At 25.0% G+C, this 27125-nt stretch overlaps 2 protein-coding genes across 5 annotated transcripts in view; both read right to left on the bottom strand.

Annotated features, from left to right (window-relative positions):
- LOC100576733 (inositol-pentakisphosphate 2-kinase) overlaps positions 1-27125 on the bottom strand; it is a 271738-nt gene that overhangs the window by 122583 nt on the left and 122030 nt on the right. For 3 of the 4 annotated variants that reach the window (XM_026439230.1, XM_026439231.1, XM_026439233.1), the window contains exon 2: positions 24288-24359. The gene's annotated coding sequence lies outside the window, so the exon portion shown is untranslated. Of the gene's footprint in view, positions 1-24287; positions 24373-27125 lie in introns of all 4 variants that reach the window. The other variant, XM_026439232.1, reaches the window with a different exon arrangement.
- LOC726804 (protein BTG2) lies at positions 8181-14610 on the bottom strand. The gene has a single exon (XM_003249180.4). It carries the CDS (start codon positions 13872-13874, stop codon positions 13323-13325), a length of 552 nt encoding a protein of 183 aa, XP_003249228.1. The 5' UTR covers positions 13875-14610; the 3' UTR covers positions 8181-13322.

Genomic DNA, 27125 nt, shown 5'->3' with positions numbered 1-27125 from the left:
GATTTTGAAAAAGACTTTATAATGTTCTAAATAATATTCATTTTTCGTATTTCGAATTAACAACATAAATATTGAAATTTAAAATTTTTAATTTTTGTCGCTTTTTATTTGAAGTAATTACAGAATTGACAGAAAATTCTATAAAATATGCAAAATATTAATAGATTTACTCTAAAGTTTTGATCGTATTTTAATCATAATTGAATATTTAATGGGAAATTTTTAATAACTAAAGATTTTATTCTTTTGCAAATTGAGTCAAAAATATTAAAAATTTATTCATGTCATTGCTTAAGATCATTTGCTTTTATTATATGCAATGTTATTAATTAAATAATGTTAATAATTTTTTAGAAATTTCGATATTATAAATTATCAATAATACTTCAAATATATTGTTTCTAATAGAATATAATAAAGATGAAAAGTTATTCTAATAGATAATATTTGATTATAATAATAAATGCAATTTCAATGATTAACTCTAATGTTGAAGGATTTAAATTGTTGAACAGTAAATAATAACAATAACATTATTGTTGAAAAATTAAATGAATAATTCACACATTGTTATATCAACATGGGAAGAATATATTAGAATAAATAATTGATTATACAATTTTAGTTCTATCGTACAACTTTTAAAAAATATCCTAAATTTAAAAAGAAATATAATTCATCGTAGTATTTATATAATATTTTTAAATTTTATAACATTATTTATAATATTTACTTTGGATGAATAAAGAAATCGTTATACAAAAAAATATTTAATGTTTTTAACTGCAATAAAAATTTACAAATTAATATTAATAATATATTTAAAATTAACAACTGTTAACGTAAGAACAAGATTATTTGTAATTTAAAACATTTGAAATAGAATTAATTTTCAAGATTATAAAAAACAAAGATATGAATGAATCATGAGACAAAATTGTATATAAAACATTATATATAAAAATATGCTTATCATGAAAAAAAGGAAAACAAATAAATATATATTGTAAATATATTTATATTTATTGTATATAATATCAAATGAAATGAATTTTTCTAAATATAAAAATATAAAGTTACTATAATTCAGTTCGAAAAATGTGTAAACAATTAAAATCATACATGTATAAAAAATTGTTTTGAATTTTATTTAAATTAAAAATTAATATTTTCTTGGATATTTTTAACTTATATTCTATAACAGGCAATCTTTTTGGAACTGATTTCTTTTAATTTTTGTGTAAAATCAAATCCGATTATATTGCACTTTTTAATTTTTTTTTTTTAATTGTTCTTTTTTGAAATAGTTGATCATATTTTAATTTTTGGTTAATTCCTATGATATTTACAAATCATGATTGGGATGATATATTAATTACTTTTGGATCATTATACAATAATCAACATATTTTAACATAATTATAATTTAAAATTGTTATTATTGTAAAATTTAAAACTATTAAAAATTTTCAATTTTTTAATACTAATTTTTAATTTTATTTCGAAATACTTAAATAATCATATTTATTCATATTACTTCCTTCAATGAATCTTAAATTCATATACTAACCGTAGGATTCAATATTTTTTATTTTAAATTTTTCTTTTAGTTTACACCTCATAATTGTTTGAACAAAAAAGTTTCAAATTATTTTCAATAAAAATAATTTATTTTTCTTGAAACTGTTATTTAAATATTCCTATTTCAAATTTCAGCTTTTTTTTCATTTTTATTATTGATATCGACTTGTTTTGAGTTATATGACTATGAAACTCATGTTTTTGCAAAACTCTTTTTTAATTTTTTTAACAATCTTTCATCGTGTATAATATATTCTTCTAATTAGATGTTATTCTTGGTTTATTTGTTAATTATTTTCTTTCTCATAACGTTTTTTATAATAAACTGTATTAACTTTTCTCTTCATAATTTTGTAACAATTTGATACTTCTTTACTATTTTTTTTTATTTTCATAATTATTTTTAACTTTTAATAATAATATTTATTAACAAGATAAAATAACGTAATAAAGTTTTTCATTTGTTTTCGTATTTCTTTTTCCTAAAGGAAAAATTGAATTATAATAATTTTATTTTTTTTTTATACTTAGAAAGTTAATTCATTTCTTTTAGTATTAAATTTTCATTCTTAATAAATTCTTTTACGATATGAAATATATTTTTATAAATAGTTTTGATTGATTCATCGATACATTGTATAGATGATTCATTGCATACAGATTAAAAGAGAAGAAAAAAAGAAAATTTATAATTTTTTAAATTAATGATTATAACGATTATATCAATGTTTCGATGTATTATAATATCCCAAATTATCATGAAATTATTTTAGATATACGATAAAAATTATATTAAAATTTTATTATGTACAAAAAAATATTCCATGCATTTACTGATATTTAAAAATAATATCGAAAAATGAACAAATCGATTAACAAAATATTATTACATTTAAAATATATAGATACGTTAATATTATAAATATTTTTAAAGCATTTTCTTTTTTTCTTAAATAAAAAATAAATAAATATCGAGATACATGTAAATTATTAATATAAATGTAAAAAAATTCCTTATTTTTTTATTGCCAATTAAGAAAGACTTGAATTAATATAATAAATGAAAATGTAAATTATAATATGATAAATGTAAAAATATAAATTAAAATTTTCAACGTAATTATGATATATAACAAAAAGATATAAACCAGAAAAATTAAGAAATACTGGTATGAGTTATATTTCTCGAACTTATGGATCTTTTACTTATTTTTCATAATATTGTTCTGTGATAACTATAATTAAGATCGACTTTCATTACGGGATCTAGGAGCGGTTTCTGAATTTTCAAATACAGGAAATACAAGTTTTATTGCGCGGAGTAATAAAATTATTAAGTGTATACAACGATCAACAAAAATATGGCTTATCGATACTCTAAAAGCAATTTTTATTAATAACAATACAAGCGGAAAGACCGGTTATCATGTCATCATCAAGAATATATTTTTTCCACCCAAGTATTAAATATCTATTTAACATGCAGTTAGTGAAAGACATATTCGATAATAAATTGTGGCTGCTCTTCAACTTGAAAACTCGATTTTCTCTAAAAAAAAAAAAAACTAATTTTTATATACATATATAGCACACAGCTCGCATCGACGTTGTTCTCGACATCATAGAACAAAAAAGACGAATTATTCGTTATTTCGTCATATGCGTTTCATTGCTGAATTATCAACAATTAATTCAATTAATACTTATCAATTGATAATTTTCTTTATCATCGTGCATAATTTTCATACATTATATTTTTATACAGATATAATAATGTTTCTAATGCGACGTTTCTAATTCTGATTATATATAATTATTAACGTTTTAAGATTATTAACATTCTTATGAATTATATTAATAATATGTATAGTAAACAATATATTTTTACGTACGATAATGTTGAAAATAATCACGAGAATGGCCATATTTAAGCTCACAGATTAAAATCAATATGCAAAAACTAGGGATATGATGCTCGAAATTTCAATATTTTGAAATCTTTTGAAAATCTTTGAAACTTAAAAACTTTCAAATTCTTCAACTTTGAAACTTTTTATTATTTTTGGTACTTTTCGTAACTTTTGAAACTTAGATAAAGAGAAATCCGTGTAAATACCTTATAACATTGTGTTGAAAATTTACATCCAATTAATAATAATCCAATTAAATAATCATGAGACTTTTAAATTATTTTAAATAATATGATTAAAGTTAATCGAAATTTCGCACAGATGAAAAATTCGTAGGTATTATTAAAAATAAGGATAAAAAAATACTTTCCATTAATTATATTTGATTAATTATGCATAAAAATTGCAACTTTCTATGATATAATCAATTATTAAATAAAAAATGCGAAAAAAAATCATGGACTAAATATATATATCATCCATTTCATAAAATAGAAAAGAAAATTATTAATTTTTTATGAAAATCTACGATATTATTTATATATTTTTATATATTATTATTTAATATTGAATGGAATTTAATTAACAAGAAACTTAATTAATTGTATGCAAGCCCTTGATGGCTGGATTATTATATTCTTTAAACCTAACTGACTTAATGATTTAATATTAATTAGACGAGTTTCTATTGATCACTTTGATGTGATCATACCATTGTCAGCTGCCTGTACGCCCATTCAATTCTATCATAATATTGAAAACTTCATTAAAATAAATATATTTTCAAATAAAATAATGATTTAATAATATAATCTATAATAAGAGCAACGAATTCATAAAATAATTTTTACTTTCATATATTAACATTTGTTTTTGTAACAACAAATGAATATATTTTATTTTTTTATGGGTTTTTTCCTCTTCTATCAATTAAGTGAACGATTTTATTCTATTACATATTATTTAATCTAATTCTAATTCTATTGTATTTAGTCGAATGCAATCTTTAGTTTTGTAACTGTTTCTTTATCAATTAAATTTTATATATTGTTTATAAATTCAATCTGTTAGCAACAACGCAATTAAATTAACCTTTTAGAGCATATGTTGTGTTTTATATTTTAAAATATATAGTCTTAATAAAGAAAATACATCTTTGAATATTGATGATCATGAAAACATAAAAACTAAAATTAAAATGGATAATAAATTTACATAAACACGTAAAACTAACTAACAGAGGAGAAAGGAATAATAGGCCTGTTTAGCGATATATGCATTAATGTAATTTTAATTCTGTAGGATTAAAAAATATTTATTATAGCCTTCTTTTAGAAAGAAATGCGTGAAATTCTGAAGGAAAATAGAATATTGAATGTTTGAAAATTGGATACATTAACATATATGAATCAAAAAAAATATTAAAATATTATTTTATGTAAAATATGAATAAGAATAATAATCAAATAAAAATCTAAAAATTAAATGTCTCTTTACAAATAATTTAGAGTTGGTACATAAATTTATTAATTGAATGATTCATCGATATTGGATCATAATTTTCTAAATTAAAACTTTTTCATTTTTTGCAAATTATCAATTTTTATTAAATAATTTATTAATAATTTTCTCCTTCTTCTATTAAGTTTTGTTTATAAATACTTTCTTAAAGTTTCAATCTTTATGAATTCTAATCCAAAATATAAAAAAATCGGTTGATCATATATGTTTTTTCTTTGTAATAAATTTAGTATGATTGAAGAAAAAGCAACGAAAATTAAAGAAACACAGAAAAAAAATAATTCGTAAATTATGAATAAATGTTTAATAATAAAGATTGGGAAATACTTGTACGAGAACGAAAAAAATAATTTTTTCAATTATATATTTTATTCTTTATCTATTTAATCCAATATAAAATTTAAATCTTTGGACAAAATCCGAATAATACCTTCCATGTCACAAATTTTTGTTGCTTATACAAATAGTCTTTGAGATAATTCAAGATAAAATTTGATATCTCTGATTATGCCTAATAAATCTTATCGATATATCCGTATATGTTTTATATAATAAATATAGAATAACCTATAATAATAATAATAATTAAAAGAAATCTTCGCTTATGGTTAATTAAATAAATAATATAGAGTATCATATTAACTGTTCAGAACATACATAGAATATAATGGGATATTTGTAAATTCAACAAAATTGAAATAAAAAAATCACTTTAAAGAATTAAATTAATTTTTCTAATTAAATCTCGATACCATTAAAATATATATGCAAAAAAGGTTTCTAATTCTATGAATTAATATAATAAAATTATTAATGATGAAAATTCATAATTTTTACTTTTTACTTTAATTTTATATTATTTCGTTTTTATTCAAATTACATTCAAATTGTAAACTTTAGTTCTTTTTTCAAAATCAAAAGTGAATTATTTATTTGTAACTATTTTTATTTTAGCGTTAAATATAGTTGTATCATTTGTAAAAAAAATTACTTGAAATTCTCGTTATATCTCAAAAAAATGAAATAAAATATAAAATCTCATAATATTGAAATATCTGTATTTTAAAATTGATGAGTAATCGTTTATTAAATTATAATATAAACAAAAATGATAAATGATAATCGTGAACTTTTAACATTGTTTTCTATTCGAATACTATAAAATGTTAATGAAATAAGAATAATATTTTACAGATTAATGCTAATGATTACATTACAGAAATAAAACAGTTTGTACGATATTTTGTAAACATCGAACTTTTCGATAATTTTTTCACAAATAATCGATATAAATTTTTTAATAAGATTATAATTTATTTTTCATCTGCACTTTGCTACTCAACTATCAATAATTCATGATTGCATTATTTCAATTTCATTCGCGAAGATTCCTTAAAGTATATATCGTGTTACATAATTTGTTAAAGAAAGTGAATTATTTAAAAATTATGAATATCTTGTAGAACGCTCAAAGTTTAAATGCATAAGTTTATCGATTTGTGTAAAGGAAATTGGTATCTAGGACTTCGGATAAAAAAATCAAAAGACGAGATGGCGGTATTTTATATTCATGAAATTTCATAAGCACGAGGCCTTTGTTTTTATTATCTCTGTACAAAAACAGTCGAAAAAATTATAGATTTCTTTTGATAAAGATTTAATTTTTTCGAGCTCACGGCATATGTACAAGCGGGAAATGATAGACATAGTAACCTAAAAACTAAATATAATTATACATTGATATAATATATAATAGATATAATAATTATAATTCATAATAATTAATAGTAAACCTACAGTCTACAGATTCGAGAGTGTACGTAACGTGTTCCTCGTGTCTGTTTCATGTATCTCGTCAAAGTGTATTCGTCACATGTGTATGTGCACTCCGCATCTCTCACCTATGTTTTACATTTGTTCTCCCAATGAGAGTGTATTACATCGACAAAGCGAATTTTTTGTACACATAATTTCTCGAACAGATCGTTTCGCTCGCAATTGTTTCGAAAATGTTTACAATGTCTTACGTCATGTTATGTTACGTCGTGTCGTGTCACGTCACGTCACGTCACGTCTTGTCGCGTCACGTCGCGTCCTGTGTAGTAGTGTTCGTGTATCATTGTATGCGTGTATAACTTTGTTTATGTTAAGTGTTTAACCTGTCTGTCTCTGTCTCGTGTCTATGTTACGTATATGTGTTACGAATGTTTTATTTTCTTGTGCACTGGCCAACAGGGCAGCCGAATTCGGATCTCGATAACCTTGGGTCGGTGTGTCTTTTTCCAATTTCCTCTTCAATTTGTAACGCGTAATTAAAATCATCACGAATTTTTCTCAATCAATACAATAAATTGAAAATCACAATTATATTACCACGCAATTGGGACCCATGGCGCACTTCACCCGAGTTGAGCACCCCTGCTGGGCCTCACGCTCTCTTACTGTCCATTACCCCTCTTCTTATCCCTCTCTTAATATCTCACCCTCTCCCTCTCTCGCTCTCTTTCTCCCACGCTATCTTTCTTTCGTACTCACTCTCGCGCAAAATTTCTCCGACACTGACTATTATTTATTCGCGCTTCGATTTCTTCCCTTCTTTTCTATAAACTATATCCTCTCTTCTACTTCTCTCGTGCATTCTCCTTTCCTGGTGTCCCAACGAAACACAATTTAATTCGCAAGAAAAAAAAAGGAAAAAAAAAAAAAAAAAAAAAAGAAAAGAAAGACACGCGGCATATATTCTAATTTCATATACATCGCAGATTTATGATTTCTCGATTATCTCGTCTTTCTTTCTCACTCTCTCGTTTGCTCGTTATATATCGACGGCGAGAAAGCGGAGGGAACACGATGCGAAAAATGCGAACGGAAGACGCGTGTGATTCACATTTGTACAAATTGATTTCGGAAGGATCGCAGAATTGCACGCATTCACGCGAAGCGAGATATGAAAGAGAATAAATAACATATCACAAAGTACGCGTTCCATCTCTTGTTGCACCTTTCGTAAGTACGGCAATACGAATATTGTTATAAATTGATGATTAAAACTTTCGAATATGGAAAATATAAAATATACAATTTTAGTTTTATATTATAATATATACACGATATATACGAATTTCTTTCTTAAGAATGGAGAAGAATTCCCGCTTTTTGTTCCGCGTGTCATTTCTTGCGATCGAAATATATTACGTATACATTAACATCGTATTTACAATTCTAGCAAAAGTTGGGATCACAATTTATTTGCAACAATTTTCTTTCGAGTAAGAAAAATTTTACGTTTAAATTTTTGTACATATATATCGCGTCAAATGTATACGTAATAAATATCTTCCCGTTTGCACTTTACAATTTTTTTTCACCTTTCCCTCCTATTTCCCCTCATGCACGCACGCCACACATTCGCCCACGATCCCCCCCCCCTCCCACTCCTGTCCTCGTCCCCACTACTTCTGGCCCTAACATACACAATGATCGACAGCTTTTTTTCCCCATACAGAACTTTCTCTCGCTCATGTATCATGCACGAGTTCTCTCGCGGTTCGAATCTTTTTTTTTTTTTTTTTATCGTTTATCTTGATTTTGTCTCACTTTATTTAAAAAAATACTGAATTAACCAAGCTAAAATCACAGACTTGCTGGTGCCTTATTCCAGCGGGTTTGTACAAATTCTTCCTGAAGGACTCTATGTATAGTTACAAGATGTATATATATATATGTATACATATAAGTATGTATATATAATATATGCGTATATATATATATGTATATATAGTAATTACAATTCACTCATGAAACAGTGTTTTGCACCTCTCTTGCTACTTGCGTGTATATGTATATTATATATACGTTTCGTATGCGTTCGTCTCTTGGACGTGATTAATATTCTACGTATACGCAAATTCAAAGGAATCGTTATGAAAAAGGATGTGTGTGTGCCCCTATATGTCTCGAATAATATATTTTTGCCATCTTCGTGAGTCTAACCAAATAAAATAGAAAAGGAACATTTTTTTTTTTTCTTTTCTCCTAAATTTTATTTAAAATCTGTACTGTACAATAAGTACTGATACGGTGTGCGAGATTTTCTACGCCGCCGTTCGACTCTCACACTTTCACCCGGTTCAACCTAACGTGTTACTTTCGACAGATTTTCCAATGGTCGTTCAGAGAGAATCGGTTTGCGTTTCTGATCTTTGAAACGAAAGAGCGGGATTCAAATCTCTTTCTTCTCGTTTGTTCTTGTGGTTTGCGCGCTCGGTTACAATTTCGCAAACTGAGCATGTTTTTTTTTTTTTTTTTTTTTTTAGCAATTTTAATCGAACGATCGTATCGAATATCGAATATGTGTGCTTCAATTGTAAATTAAATCGAAACGAATGTATACAAGGGAGGGAGAAAAAAAAAAGAACTAAAAATGACTGACTAAGAAAAACGATCAAACCCTTTCCAACATAAAATGCAACTTGTTTGTTACATGAATAGAAAAAAAAAAAAAAAATGCGAAAAAAGAGAATAAGAGAAAATCGAATCAATGTGTATATATATAAATAACAAGTTCATGGACAATATAATGCACGATACGTTGAGATTGATCGCTAAAAAGAAAAAAAAAAAAAAATTAATCTAAACTCTTAATTCGTTTAAAATTGCCAAGCATGCTTTTCAATATAAACATATTTATACATATATACTTTTACATATTGGTACAATACAAATACGCATGTATACGTGATCCAATACAGACACGTATACACGTGTTTTTAATTAGGTCGTTCGCATACGGAGAATTGCTCATATTGTCTCTTTATTTTTAATATAATCACAGACATGGTTTCTATAATAATTGCTACATACCGAACGCGAATTCTTGCCTTTTCCATCTCGCTCTGTTTTTTTTTTTTCCACAATCACACTTCCCTTCTCTCTCCTCTTTTTTTTTTTTTTTTTTGCTCTAACATACAACACTTCTTCACTATTCCATATATATATATATATATATTATAGTCACATCAAATGAACGGCATTCTCTCAAATTCTTGCACACCATGATTCAATTTTACTGCGTAATATTCACGCGAGTGTTCCGAATAATTAAAATGTGTTTTAACGAAAGAAAAAAGAAAATATAATTTTTATCAACGATACATCATTGGATGATTTTCGTCTTTGTTATCTGTTATTCGATATCTTTTTTTTTCTTTTTATCAGGTAAGCCAGACACGCCATCGAAGAACCCATGACGAAACGATCACATATCTATATATACATATACGAGCATATGTATATAATCGAATGATTTCATCTTGGAACAATTAGAATTGCTAATAAGAAAACTTGTGTAAATTTTGAAAATTCGGATTTCTTTTCTTTTTTTTAACATTATAAATTTGTAAGAAAAACTTTCGTTGGTACCAAACAATTTCTTTATATATTCGATTTTTTAAAATGAAAAAAATTAAAATTGAAAGCGTTTCTTTTCTTCTTTCTTTTTTTCATTTTTTTTTTTTTTTATACTTTGAATATAAAGAAAATTGTTCAAATAAAAATAGTACGATTTCATTCGTATTGTAATATAAATTGTCCAATTATAGAATATATATACATTTGTAAGATACGTTTTTTGACTATGAGAGTGCTTTTTTATTTTTTTTTCTTTTTTTCTTTTTTTTATTTTAAGTACGAGTTTTTAACAATTTTTATTGCACATTATTCTGGGAAGACATAGAATAATTATAATTGAAAGGTTAAAAAATAAATAATGAGGGGGGGAAAAAAAAAGAGAAATTGTTAGATACAAGCTTACAAATCTGCAAAGTTGAAAAAAAAAATCAGAATTTTCGTATTGAAAAAGTCCTTTATAAGTAAAATTGAAACCCATATATAGATATTATATTCTTTATCATACGCACCAGATTCCTATTGCATTATATATATATATATATATCCGATTAAAATTAAATTAAATTGCAACAATCCAGCAATATATATATATATATATATTTTTTTTTATAATAGATCAGCGAAATAAAGTTATTAAATCAATAAATAAGTAGATCAATTTTGTAAAATAAAAAAGCTGAATCGATTTAAAAAAAAAAAAAAAAGTAAATTTTTGAAAAGGAAAGATATTATTGTCAAATTTGAATTGAATGATTGAAAATTAACCACGTGACGATATCCATTTTACATTCGTTTTCATTCGTGTCAACATACATTCTTCCCTCCATTCGATCATTCTGTCACGTTCGAAACACCAGAAAAGATAATTATCCGATATGCACGAAACACGCCTTCTCATCTCATGCAAAGTCAATCACAGTTATTTGTTTCATATTTATTTGTTCATTTGCTCTCTCTCATGCATACGATACATATCCCCTCTTTCTCTTACTCTCATTTACTCTAGATTCATATACACGATCTCACTCTTTCTTTCTTTCTTTTTCTCTCCCTCATTTCCATTCATTTCTTTCTCTCTCTCTCTCTCTCTCTCTCTCTTTCTTGCTCACATTCATTGCCATTTTATGCTCAGAAAACAGATAATATACAATTTGACATATCATATATGCGCAAACGGACGAAAACGAAGTTTGCGCATTATGTGCCTTCTACATACATAATAACTATATATATGTACATATAAACTCACGCTTTTTAAAGGTTTGTACGTATGAAGTGTAACGTGTGTTCTTTTTTGTGTCAACGATGCTATTCGTGTGATTCGAGTTTAATGGTTGCTCGATAGTCGACGACCAATGAAAGAATGGCAATGGATGATCCAAGAACGGATAAATACGGGCCAATGACGCCGAGGATATAAAATGATAGACATCTATCATGCGTTATTAGCATGTACGCGTTCCATGGAAAAAAAAAAAAGTTCCGGATCAAAGAAGAAAATCAAAAATCGATCGATCAATAATTGTTGATTGTTGTTAAACAGATTCCTTCAATGTGTTCGACGATGCGATGACATGTAATGTATATACGTTTGTTCCTTTTTCCTTCGAATTATTTTTTGTCTTTTACAATACGTGTTTTGTGTTTGTGTGTGGCTCGGTGGTAATTTGCATTGATAGTGCGAGGTTAGGGAGAAAAAAATCCTTGACGACCACAGCGTGATGACCATGCGGACAGAAGAGAGAATGCAGCCTATAGTATATTGTTCGTCGATTTTCCACTTAGAAAGTAAAAATTGCTTGTCCTTCTTTTTCTCTTTTTTTTTTTTTTATTTCATATTCCTCGATGTTCGCCTTTCGCTTATCGACAAACACGAGAACACCGGAACATGAGGGCTCAGAAGAATAAAATCAATTAGATTGATATATAAAAAGAAAAGATGTTCGATGTGGAAGAAAAGAGATTTTTTTATGACGGTAAAAACACGTTGTTGAATTCTTCTTGAGGGAGAGAGGTTCATTTCGCTTTTCCCTCTCGTGAGAATAGAGAAGCGAGTGTCAGACTGGTTCGTTGTTCCCCTATCCAGGCGTAACTTCTTTTCGAAATAAATAGAAATATACGCGGGGAGGAGAGCTGAGATCAATTTGTCGGACTGAGAGAGATCCTCGCGGAGCTCGCCCATATTTTTTTTCTCACTTTTGCAGGCCCGGTCTCGCCAGCAGCCAGTATTTCCAGCATAATATCTGAGATGGAAAAATCTGAATCTTCTTGCGAGACACGTTTCAGGACGTTTAAAGGACCGCTGGTCTAGATACACACGACGTTACGCGAACGCGCAGTATTCTTCTCCGAATATTCGAACGAATGATGGTGAGACAACACTTCTTTCCCCTTCTTCTTGCTACGAGTACCCTTCTCTTTTTTTCGCGCACGATTGACGAAAATTCAGGATGACTCGTATACATGTATAATTGGACTAGAGTCAACTGTGATCATGATCGTTGGGACTCGTCAGGAACCCGTCGAGAAAACGCCGAGAACTCCGTCAGACAAATACGTGTTTGGACGAATTTCTTCGATAATTCAGATTTCGGCCGAAAAACAGTTATACACATTTTTTATACACATTTCTTGTTCATTTCTTTCTTTTTTTTTTTTTTCTTTTTAAACGATGTGCACGAAAGAGCTTGTTACACTTATAATTTTGGAGGAATTCGACTCGGGTAGAGCAGAATTGCGCGTTCGTGTGCACGAGCCCGAATATTCACCCGACCAGAGGAACGCGATCACATATCACGAAACGTATATGCTTTGATCAGTCCGAGAGCGTGATGCACGTCCAATGGAAATGAAGCGAGATGCGATTTTTATCGCATCGGTGAACCTGCGCCGAAAAACGCTTCAACTGGAAACGAATGCGGCGATTTGCTCGCTAAATTGCGAGTGTTCCAACAGTAGCGAATCTTTGCAACTTTCAAATTGTTGTTGCTGTTGTTGCTGCTGCTGTTGATGATGTTGATGCTGATGTTGGTGCTGGTGCTGGTGTTGATGTTGATGTTGATGTTGATGTTGTTGAGCCTCTTCTGGTTCGGGCTCTGTACGCTCGTATAATACGCAAATCGATCCATTTTCTCCGATTCTGTATGATACTTCCGACGGATCGATCCACATAGTGAGCTCGCTTGGAAATAAATTATGCAATACTGTTGGTAATAGCCCAACGTTTGCACCTGCCTGTGCAATTACAGGATCCATCTTACCATTAATGCGTATGCAACGATAGCCAGAACCTCGATTTGGACGATCTGGGAACCAGTGATCCCTGTAACGGTGACGTAGTACCTCCGTTAAAGAGGACTTGAACATCTCCAGCTGACGTTCGGACAGCTGACCCGTTTGAAGACGCAATAAATGCACCAAAAAATCCGCCGCTGACACGATTTCCAGTCTCATGGTTGCTATGCGATATGACCCAGGACGAACGGTCTATGGTAAAATTTTGTCGATGTTAAACCACTCCTCTTCTTCCTCCACTTCTTCCGTTCCCGAGACAGTCGAGAGACGACGCGGCCGAAAGAAAACACTATTCTTTCCGTGGTTCGAAGGGTTATGACTCGAGTGAGACCGTTGCTCACGGGACGCACACAGGAGTCTTCACAAAATGGCGTCGCCGCCACGTCGTACGATCGCGCGTAATATTCGTTCGTCGACACTCCAGTGCGAGGAAAAATATCGAGAGTTTTTCGATAGCTGTTCCGCAAATATCGGAAACAATTTAACACGAACTGTTCCAACGTATCGAAACTTTGCGTTAATCGTTTTATATTTCCTCGAAAATTTTCGATTTCGTTAGGATGATCTCGCAAATGTGACGAGATAAATCCTTCGTAAGTTAGAGGTGTTGCGATCGTAATCTTTTTCGATCGTAAACTCGTTCGAAATCGTTTCTCCGATCCCTGGGATGCCAGCGAGAATCGATAAGACGACGAAATGTAAAATTCAAACGATCGCAATAACGATGACTCTCTTTCCTATCACGTTGGTTCACTTCGTTCACCTCGTAACTGCTCGAAAAACTTTCTCGCAAAACTTAACCGACGCACTTTTCTCTGACTCACGCGAATCAACCGCACCCACCAACTGCCAACGACTTTCTACTGGCAGCGATCGTCGACGCAAACGAAGTAGCTTTGTCTCTTTGTTCACGCAACCTAAAGTGGGGATAGAAGTAATGCTCCAATTGGATCATTCTGTTTCCCACCATATCAATCAAACACGTGATCACAATCTGCGCGGTTTCAGCTGCGCAAACGTTTGCAGCTGCGTCCCGAATACGGATCGTCTGCGCGAATAAAGGTTCTCAATTAATTTTTACCGACACCATCCCGGGAATTGAGAATTTTCTGTATTTACAAAATATTTTTCCTAAATTCGAATGACGAAAAATAAATTTATATATTCCGATTATGATATCAAAATCAAAATAATATCTTTTAAAAGAGTTGACTTTACTTTTATACAAAAAATATATTTTTTATCGATTTTCTTTTGTACATATAACATATAAACAAAATTTAAACGTGTTCGACTGAATGAATTAAATATATTTTTAAATAATAAAAATAATACAAATTTTTAATGAAAATTATCTTAATTGATTGATTAAAAATTATATGAAACGATATCCTATTTTTTAAATAAACATTAAAATAAATTTATTACATATATTATATGTAGATACAAATCGTATTTTTATACAAATTATGTATTACAAATTTTACATTTAAAATATAATTTCAAAATATATATAAAAAATATAATTATTTTAAAGCAAATTATATATAATTCTTATTAAGAATTTTTTAAAACTATTAAATTTAAATTATAAAATTTTATATAGTAATCAAATATAATATAAAATATAAGATAAGATATCATTCTTAAATTTGTATTTCATCGAACAAATATTAAATTCTTAGAAATAAAATTAAAATAAAGAGATAAGAAATAAAAAAATAAAAGAGAAATTAGAAATAAAATCTTATTAGAAATAAAATTTTTGAAGATATTATTTACATTCAAAATTTAATTTTTTAATGGAAAATATTTCACGGAACATACGATAAAAATATAAAATATAAAATTGGGAATTTTATTAATTAAATTCTAATTTTGAAATTAAATTAAAATTGTAAAGGATTTTATAAAACGATACTACATTTCTTTATATTTGTATATATAATTTCTATACTGCTTTAATCATATATAAAATATAGAGAATAGTAATATTTTAATGAATTTCTGTGAATAATTGAGAATTTCAGAACAAAATATTAATTTTATGAATACTCTAATGTCATACACGATTGATAAAACGAATTTTATTGCTTTTAAATATTATATATATACGCTATATTTATAAATAGATTTCATTTATTAAAAATCTATAGAAATATAACATCAAAAATACTATTAATAAATATTGTTTATCCGCTAATAACTTTAATTTTTTCAAAAAATAAGAATTTGTCGTTTTTTATAAAATATAAAATTTATAATTAAAAACATATTATATACAAGATTGTCAATAATAAAATATTATACAATAGAATATTTAAATTTTAAAATATATTTCATATAATTTATCATTTTATGATAATTTGGTAAAATGTTCAAAAGAATATATTGGAAAATATTCTTTTATATTCTTCATATATTCATTAACTGATTTTTCAAAATATTTGCAATGCATTTTATTATTCTCTATTCATCCCCGTTAACATATTTATATTAATGTAAAACTAATATTAATTAAAAGAAAAAAACATGAAATTTTATTCATTTTTAACAATTGCTTCCTTTATTTTTCTCTTTTTTTATTTGATTGACAAAAAATAAACAATAAAAATTATAATATTTTTTATATATTATTTTACATTATGAAATTAAAGGGAAAGAATTGAAAATTATGTAGAAAAAAAAGAAATATAAAGTTTCTTTTTCTTTAAAATATAATATTATATATATATAATATTAAATTGTATATTCATATAATTGAATTCATATTTTTCTTATACATTTATACTTTTATTTTATATTTTATTTAAATCGATATTTTTTTTTCAAATTTATTGCAAAAAATAATGTTCGAGCTTTTCTTCAAATTCAATATTAAATAATAATCGGGCATGAAATTGATAATAAATTTAAAAAATTTATGAAGGCAATTTAGACAATCTTTCAAATTAGATTTCTTTTTCAGCATAAAACTCGCATAGTTCATTTGTCCGGTATTTCATTGAATCGGAAAACGCAGTTTCACGTATCGATTTTCTCAATTTCCCCCGTTTATTTCATTCTACCGACGCTGGATTATACCCCACTCTGGCCAGCTTTGATAAAAGGATATGCAGAAAATGTACATACCTGATAGCAAAGGGTGATTCTCAATGAGCATTACGAGCATTCGACTCCCTACAGTTATTTAACTACCTAAGCCAAGGAAATTGAACGAATATAAAACTAATGCTTTCGGCCTAGAAATGATTACCAACTTGGTAAAACATAATAATCCAACCTGTTTTCTTACAATAATAGCAATTATGGCCAATGAGACCCTTTTATTAAGAAAAACTTTTCTGGTGTGTAACACCTTTTTAATTCCTTTTAGGTTTCCTCACTTTCTACAATCCTATCAATAGTGAATCTATATATCTATATATCTAACGATGCGTGTTAGTGACTCTCAAAATTTTTTCAACCGTTTTCTATCAATAAATGATAAAACTTTTAAAATTGTGAATAGCAGATAAAACAGTGATTTAATTCCTTTTCGAAAGATAATGGAATATATAAATAAAGAAAACAAAATGATAAAATTATAAAATGTATTTGTATCGATATGATGTATATTTCTCAAACAACTAATTGAGAATCACTGACCTGGTGCTTGTCCAGGAAACTAGAGGCAAATGGTGCAGTTTTGAACGCAATCGTTCTTTCACTCTACACACGTTATTCCTTACTTACTTTCGACTAGAATGATTATAAATGTAAATTAAAAAAGTTTTGATAAAATCTAAGAAATAGTGATATATACACGATCACATGAATACATAGATGTTGTTTCTTTATTTATATGAGAAATTCAAATTAATTATATTAATCTTAAAAACTATATATTTAATATAATAAAATAAATATAGTTTTCATAAACTAGAGATTAATTTAATATTAGCTATTAGTTTAATAGTTTAATATAATTTCTTATACATACACACACATATATATATTTTTATCATATGTATGTATATATTCTATAACGATAATTTAATTTATTTAAAAAGAAAATAAAATACACGATGAAAAATCATATATTAAATATGATATATAATACAAAATATGATAAAAAAAGAAAACTGAAATTAAAAAATTTGAATTAAACTTTCATTAGTTTCAAAATTTTCTTCTGAACTGATATTACAATTTCATTGCTTGTCATCATAAATGCACTTTGAACAATTTCCAAATGCTAAATAATTCTAAAAATTTTTTTCTTCTCAACAATGTGAAATTTCTGCGATTCATCACAATGTTGTACAAAATAAACAAGAATATTTTTCACAAAAAAAAATATAATAATCATTCGTAATTTTCTTATTAATAAAATTTATTAAATTATTATATAATTTTTTTGTTCATATACATAAAATTATTAGAAAATTTAAGAAACGATTCGAGACATTGAAACATTTATTTTACAAGTTATAATATTTGGATAGTCGGAAATGAAATTATACTTTATTACCACTATTACAATACGCCATCTTATTTTATCTGTTATAAAATGAAATTGCTTATAACTCGAAAAAATAAATTTCAATGGATTATTATATTTTTGCATATCAACTTTTGTTTGTTTTAGTCTCTAAAATTATTTCTTAAATTTTCCATTCTATTTCTTGCATATTTGTTGCAACATCGATTGCTACAATTATTCGTCATCGCGAATTTTTTCTAATATATTCAAGATAAATCGTAAAATATAAAATATATAAGAAAAATGTTACACAGTTGGAAATAAAATGTTCCAGAATGCATTTAATATACACGTTAAAAACAATTGGGAACTTTATATTTATATAAAAAAAAATTGAAATTGAAATTAAAATTCATTAATAAAATCTTTATATACATAAACAAACTTTTATAAATATAAAATTTTTTAGTAATCATATTTGATGATAGATAAAATAATTTAAAATTAAAGAACGAAATCATATTTTTATCTTATAGAATAATAATTTCAATGTTTAAAAAAAAAATTATTCTCATCCTAATTCACAGATTAAAAATCTAATATACATTATTTTAATAATTGTTTTAAATAGAATATGATATTTATCAATAAATAAATATACCATCTACTCATAAAGAAATATTATATTTCCGTTCTAATGTAAAAAAATGAATATCGATAACATTTTTATATAAAATAATTACACCTGTTCAGTAGATTGGATAATTTTAAGATCAACTGTACCTGTATCAATCGAAATTTTCAAATTTAACATGAAATCGCATATGTGATTGAACTGTAACACTTTAATCATTATTGTAACTCGACAATCCCGAGATATTGTTTATTCGCATTCGAACTGCACAAGCATCACGTAAACAGTAACTAGCGATTCGAATTTCCGTTGCACAGATCGCGCACGAGTTCACGAACAAACTGCTGATATCGCGCAACGCGTGCTATGTTCACGTCCCGCAGTTGCAAGAAAAATTGAAGCATTTCCGTCCTGCTATATCGTATCGTCTTGACTGTAATTAACACTTGTTAGAGTGATTCAACGGTTGAGAACTATAAGCACAAACCAGTCAATTGATTTGATAATGATTATTATGTGATGTGTACTAAACGTGTATTAGTGTGATCGTCATTTATTTTTGAACATACGACATTATTGATGATAAATATATATATGTATTGTTATTAGGGGAATTCTGATTGGATTATCGAATCGGATTATTGAATTATACATACTTTTAAAATAAAAATAAAGATAAATAAAAATAATATAAAAAAGGCATATTCGTGTTATTATTATTCAATATTTTTATTAATGGTGGAGAAAAATATAAGAAAAACATGACATGGAGAAAAAAGTTGTCCTTTATAAAAAGTAATTAATATATTAATATATATTATAATTTGTAATTTATAATTTTTAATTTATACTTTATAATTTTTTATCGTTGCATTCTTTTTGAAAATTTCAAAGCATTTAAATTTTTTTAAATAGAATGCTATAAATTTTTGTATATTTTTTATATGAGAGCGTTTTAAAACAATACTAATATTAGAATGTTCAAGGTTATATAAAGTCATGAATGAGACAAATAGTTCAATCATTTAATAAATATTTTATTATTTTGTTATTATTTATCACAATATTTGTTTAATCTTTTATAAATCTGAAATTTTTTAATAATTTTTACATAACAAGTTTATAAATAAATGAGTAAAATTTGTGAAATGGCCATCAAGATTTTTAAATGTTTATAGTACATTGAAACAGATATAAATTTAAAAACAAAAATAAAGAAAATATGTGGATTAATATAAAAATTAGCATTCAACAAATTTCAATCATTTATAAATTAATAAATAAATATAATCATCATTTTTGTATACCAACGTTTGTATTTTTTGTCCCCCAATAATATATTAACACTTTGTATACACTAATATCTAATATTTTAATAAATCTAGTAATCGAATGTTTATTTATAATAATAATAATAATTATAAGTAAGTAGTATTAACTTATGAAATTAAATATTAAATGAAATTATTTTCAAATAATCTTTGCTTATAAAAATATTCCAATTCTTAGCATTTTATCTCAGTTATGCTATTTGAACATTTCTAATAATTTGCAGTCTTACGAATATCATTCGCCAATATTTTTTTTTTTCATTTTATCAGATTTTTGATAATTGCAAGGATATTGAAGTATATCATACTATTGGAATTTTACTGTGTAGGAGATTATACAGAGAACAATATAAATATATTCATGATGGTTATAATTTAATAATGTTCAAATGGCTATGGTTGGGATTATACCATGCGAATTACCAGGTATGGCGGATTACTGTAGGGTTATTCGAATTGTATTGTATTTTTTCTGAATATATATAATAAAAATAATATATTCGAGCGCATACTGTCAATAATAAAAGTTTGCATGCATCTTAAGCGAATTCAACTAACAAGTCATTATTAAAGTTAATAAGAATCTGTTTTTAATAGAATTTTGTGTATATACGTAGAGGATAACTTATATATATCTATATATATCTACTATATCTATGTATATTTTTAAATATAACTTTATAATGGTACAAGATAAAGGAAAACTTTAAATTATAAAAAGTTCAGAATTTAGTGTACCATAAACCAGAATATATATTTAGTATATATGTCGTAAAAAATATTCCTAGGTAAAATTGTATTCAGAACATGCTAATGAGCAAAAAATGCTAAAATTTAAAAAGTTAATTAAATTCAAAATTTTTAAAATTAATTTTATTTCTTTAAAGTATAAATGTAAAAAAAAAACAAAAGAAATTATTCACTGTATAATCCATTAAATTCTAAAAACTTGCAAATTTGCAAAAATCAAATTTTCGCAAATACAAATTAGATAAATTTATAATATGAATATGTATGAATACTTTTGTCCTCATTGTACATTAATTCATTGAATGTATTTGTACAATGTAACAAAATAGAAAAAAAAATATGTAAGAAAACAAAAAATCAGAAATCAAAAAGAATATTTGGATATTACTTCAAGTCTAAAATTTTGAATAATGATAAAATAAGTGACAAAATAATAATAAGTAAAAGTTGAATTTTTTAATTTTAAAACATATTTTTTTCAGATTTGTTACTTGATTAGTTAGTATTTGTATACACAAATTATATTTTTACATATATTTTTAGTTTTGTAGAAATATAATTTTATATACTTTAAATGTTAATGTGAATAAAAAGTCTAGTTATAATAAAATTATAAAATACGAAAAGAAATATTTCTATATATATATTTTCGATTTTGAAATAACGTCTATTTATGCAAATAATCGTCTTTGATATTGTGATATAATATCTACAATTATGATTTAATTTTATTTTGTCCAAAATATTACGTTAATATTAATTTTGTAAACATAATTTTTAAGGAACATATAATTATTTATTTATTTATTTTTATTATGTATCATAGTTTTTATATAAAAGATCATATAATCGTAATCAATATAATCGTAATATAATAATAATATCGAAAATGTAAATTTATGAATGTATGAATAATAAAGCATTTCTAAGCTTTATATGATACTTATCTGAATATTCATATGACATATTCATCGTCTTTTCAGTTGTAAATATCATATTATAATATCTCCTAAAATTTGAATGCTATTTATTATAGTCATAAACACCTTATGTATCAATTCTATTATACTAATAATATTGAAAGTATATATAAGTACTGTATGCTTATATGTATATCATTAGAATTAATGTCATTCGAATATTTGAGCAATTCGAAATTCAAACCGAAGCAAGATTTTTCCTCGAGGAAAACTTTGGAACGATTCAAAAGTTTCAATTATTTTGACCTTTTTATATATGTTTTAAACAGATTTATATTATCATATTTGCTATGTTAAATATGATAAATATTGAAATATTCATAAATATTTATATGTTTTTCTGAATGAAATAATTATCAATTAAAATAATTCGAAATAATTGGATTATTTTTTTTTTTCAATTTTTTCAAAGTGATCGAACTATATAGAATTACTTCATTTATCTTTTATTTATTTATTATTCGAATTAAATTAACTTATTTTTTTATAATTTAACAATTTCCTAATTGGAATATGATTATTAAACAATATTGTATAATAATAAATATGTATAATAATGAATAAAAACAATTTTTTAACTTAAAAAATAAATAATGTTTATTATAACAAATATATTAGTATTATTTCAATTTTTAATTAGTTATTGTATTTTTGAAATTGTAGCATTAAACTTTCTATTGAAAAAAAAAAACAAAAGCAAATCAAATATAAATTTATTTATATTAAAAACTATAGTCGATACACATTTCTATTATTAATTACATTCATTATCAATTATTAATATATGACTTATGATAGTCATTATCTTATCATGTTATATGAATATAATCTGCGAATGAGTTTTAAAAATAGTTGCAAGTATCAATATTGTAAATAATTTATGGCTTTACAAATATTTCAAAAAATTATTATGTTATAGTCCAAAAATTATTTACGAAGTTTAATTATATGCCAAGTTTATTTAGTAGTTGATTAAAATTTATGCTTGTAGAATAATTAAATATTGATACAAATAATGAATATGTATATATCTCTGTAAACAATATGGAGGAATACTTTTAAAAGATCGATTCTAGAGACACAAAAAACAAACACAAAAATTGATGTATGAAAATGTCGAATAAGACTTGTATTACACAATTTAAGTTAAGATAAAATCAGATGAGAACAGAATGCAATGATAGTGTAGAATGATCTCATTTTATCTCTATTTTGTCTAATGCAAATTATAACTTAAGAATCCAAAGAATATATTAATTTTTCTTTTCTTTATATTTAAATTTTTTCCTATATATCAATAAAAATATAAATATATTACATAAAATCTTTATAAAAATTTTTTAAAAAAATTGTAATTCTTTAAAAAATAGTATTGATAAAAATAATATTGATATGCAGATATCTCATATAAATATCATACAAATATCATTTCTCACGCGTAACGTGATTAATGAAATGTAGTCACGTTTTGCCTACTTCTATTCTTATTATGCAATTCTATTTTTGTATTTGAATTATATATATATATTCGTTATAAATAAATATATTACGTTAAAAATAAATACATAAAAATCAATTCAAATTCTATATATAAGCTTGACATAATATATTACTAAGAAATTACTAAAAATATAAGATTCCAATGTACAAATCAAATTATAAAGAAAATATTAACGAAAAAATAAACTCATTATTTTCGTTACAAATAATCGATAAAATTACATACAACATATTTTTTACAATAAGAAAAAAAACATATAAATTAAATAAACAAATTGAGAAATATAATGGAAAAGAGAAATGACAATTTTGCGAGAAATATAATTACACGCTTATTTATTTTTATATAATCATTCATCGTTTCGTTGGAATGATTATTTTCGGCACTGATAGATAAAAAAAGATACACAAATTATATTTAAATATAACATTTATATATATTCATTGCATATGTATGTTTCAAATAGATGAAAGAAGTATACTTATAAAACTAAATAAATAATTTTTTTTAATGCCAAGAATAAGTTGGCAATAAAAGCTTAAAAATTAATTAATTAAATATACCTGAGATAGAGCGTGATATCAAAATTGTAATTAATCATTGCTAGAGAAATGATTTAAGCGTAAAATATCTGGGAAAGGAAATGGAATTCGGTATATACCATTCTTCGTAAAGATATGAAAAGCAAACCTGATTTGCCAACCGTTTCGCTATGTAGAACATTTCATTCGTAATTCCGGGAGTTTGCTGTTGCCAAGTTGGCAACTAAGAGTCGATCGATAAACTCAGATTATTCTGGCTGGCTTCGTTCCCTGCGTATATGCACAGACTTCCAGCAAAGTTCGAATACACACATACTGAGAATTCGTGTAGTGTTTTGCATTCTTTATGAACTTAACCGATGCACTTACCGGTTTTTATAAATTCCCCTTTGTTCCGGTAACCACGACTTGACGGAAGTGACGCACGTTCCTTGATATCACCTGCAACAGAAAACTGCAAATGAATGCATGAACAATTTTACCTACAAGTCACCAAACATACATTAATCTTAAGCATTATTTTTTAATATTTTAATAACATTTTTTTCGTAATGATTTTTGTTTTTCCATTTATATAATATAATTTTGTAAAAATTTAAATATTTATTATATATGTTAATATATATAATATATATATTATATATGTTAATATATATAATATATATATAATCGTATTCGAGAAAAAAATATTCAGGTCATCGAAATATATAGATTTTATTATATAAGAAAAGTATTAAATTATATTTTTTATTTTTTTTATATAAATGATTATCAATTATTATTTTATACAGATTAAAAAATATTTATATTGAGATTAAAATATAATATTTCTTTACAATAAAAAAAATTAATTAATGCCAATATTATAATATATATATATAATATTATATTATATTATAATTTACTTCTTTATATTCTCATAAATATTACAAAGTATTTAGTGACTTATAATCGAAAGTGCATTTGTATTTTTCATTTGATATCTGTTCATTGTTCGTTAATAAAACATTTGACTATAGATAGGGTAAAGAAAGTAAATTCAATTCTATAGTAGATATAATAGTTCATAAAATCTTTGTTTTATAGTTATTATATATTTTTCCTAGTTTTAATTCTATGGAGATAAAAATTATATTTAAATTTCAATATTTAAATTAATTAGTATACTAATTTATTTATTTTTAAACATTTATTTGAATAAAATCGAACAAAAATTTATCTGAATTTTATTTATTAGAAATTTTAGTTAATATTAAAAAAACTATATATTATCAATTGAATCTATTTATCTAAATAAGAATATCTATTATTTGAATGAAAAACTATAGATATAGAAAAAATTTTTATATAAATTTCAATTATACAAAAAAAACTCTAGCAAAAATATTCCATCATTCTTTAAGATAAAGTAACCAAACAATTTGAATTTTCTCGAAAAGTTAAAAGAATTAGTTTACTTAATAATATGTGTGAAAAAATTGCAATTGGTCAAAATTGTGAAAAAAAAAATGTAAAAGTCTCTTTTATACAATTTTCTTATCTCAATCTATAATAAAAAAAACTAAAGAATACAAAAGTTAAAAACATAATTTTGTAGATCATTTACATCAACATGCATTTCAGCATGCTACATATACGCTGAAAATTAGAAACAGATATACGATTATTAAGGGATATATATCAAAAAATATAAAAATCTAAACAGTTTAATATTTTTTGTCAAGTCTAAACTTTAAGTATATACATATCTTTGGTAATAGAATTAATAGAATTACCATAAGCTTAATTTTAAATTTTCTTATAGATATATATATTATTAGATATATATATATTGATCTTTATATTTCTGTCAAACAAAATTTTATTATTTAAAGTATTTTCTTTTAAGTGTTGAAAATATAGGAAAAATTTTATAATATCTCATATAATAAACTTGAGTGAAAATAAATAAAGGACTACTTACTCTTATTTCCTATTGTGCTCCCTAGCAGGTCATACGACTTCCTATTGTCGCATAATATTTACATACTGCGCACTTCGGCGCAATGATATTTGTCAGCTGAATTATATTTGGATACTAATTGACTTCTATATCTGATTCAATGTTTATCATCTCAATGTTTAATAATATGGAAAATTTCAAAGAAATGCGAATAAGTGTTAAATCAAATGTTAAATCAAACAATGACGATTTCGACAGAACAAAACGATGATGATACAAAACATAAATTGCAAATTTCATTAAAAATGATTTTGATTTTTGAGTCATCAACAATATATCAATATATAAACAAATATTAAATATTAGAGAGAAATTGAAGATATGAAGTAAACGATATTTGATATAAATAATACTAATAATAATACAAGGGAATATATATGGAAATTTATTACTATTCAATTCAATTGCAAGACAAGATGTTTTTCTCCAAACATTTAATGAACCAGAAAATTTAAATTTGATTACAATTTAAAGATCCTATAAAGGATCCTTTTATGAATCATTTAATCATCAAGTATTTATACAAACAAATATTTATAGCCAATTGTATACTTTCAATTAGGAAATAATTAAATAAACCAATGAAAATACACTAATACACACGAAATGAGAAAGCATCTTGAATTGTTTCTATGGATAAAGCTATTTAGATATCCCTATTATAGTTATTAAGAAGTGATTATTGGAAGAAATGTTTGTATAATGTCTCATAATATAATGGAAGCCACTTCAATGGTTGATTGTATATCCAAAGACAATAAAAAGAATTCATATATTTTTAATTGTTTTCAGCTTTTCAACATTATGATTTATACATCTACAAATAATGAATTTTTTGTTTTAAAATATCGTATTGCCAAGTTTCGTTATTATTACTCTATAAATACATTTTGTAGCCTATAATAATATTATAAAAGACAAATAAATCAATTAGTTATTGAATCCAAAATAATTTTAAATCGCTGTAATTTACATGTTTATAGCCGATCGTCATATAATTCGAATTTATTTATAAATGAAATATTAAAGTGTTAAGCAGAGAAATATATTTATATTTGATAAAGTTTAATAATAAACATATATAAATAACTTGAAAGATGCAAAACAAAAATTTTTCATTTTATCCAAAAATAAATTGAAAATTAAATATTAAATTTTCTATCTAAGACTATATTTGTTAAATCTGGAGTTAATCCATATAAAAA

Source organism: Apis mellifera, linkage group LG2 (genome assembly GCF_003254395.2).
Source record: "Apis mellifera strain DH4 linkage group LG2, Amel_HAv3.1, whole genome shotgun sequence".
NCBI lineage: Eukaryota > Metazoa > Arthropoda > Insecta > Hymenoptera > Apidae > Apis > Apis mellifera.
Note: the sequence above shows the minus strand (reverse complement) of the source record. Positions and strands in the feature narration are given on the sequence as shown.

Coding starts and splice junctions, on each gene's coding strand:
- LOC726804 (XM_003249180.4), bottom strand. CDS start 13,874: ATGAGACTGGAAATCGTGTCAGCGGCGGATTTTTTGGTGCATTTATTG.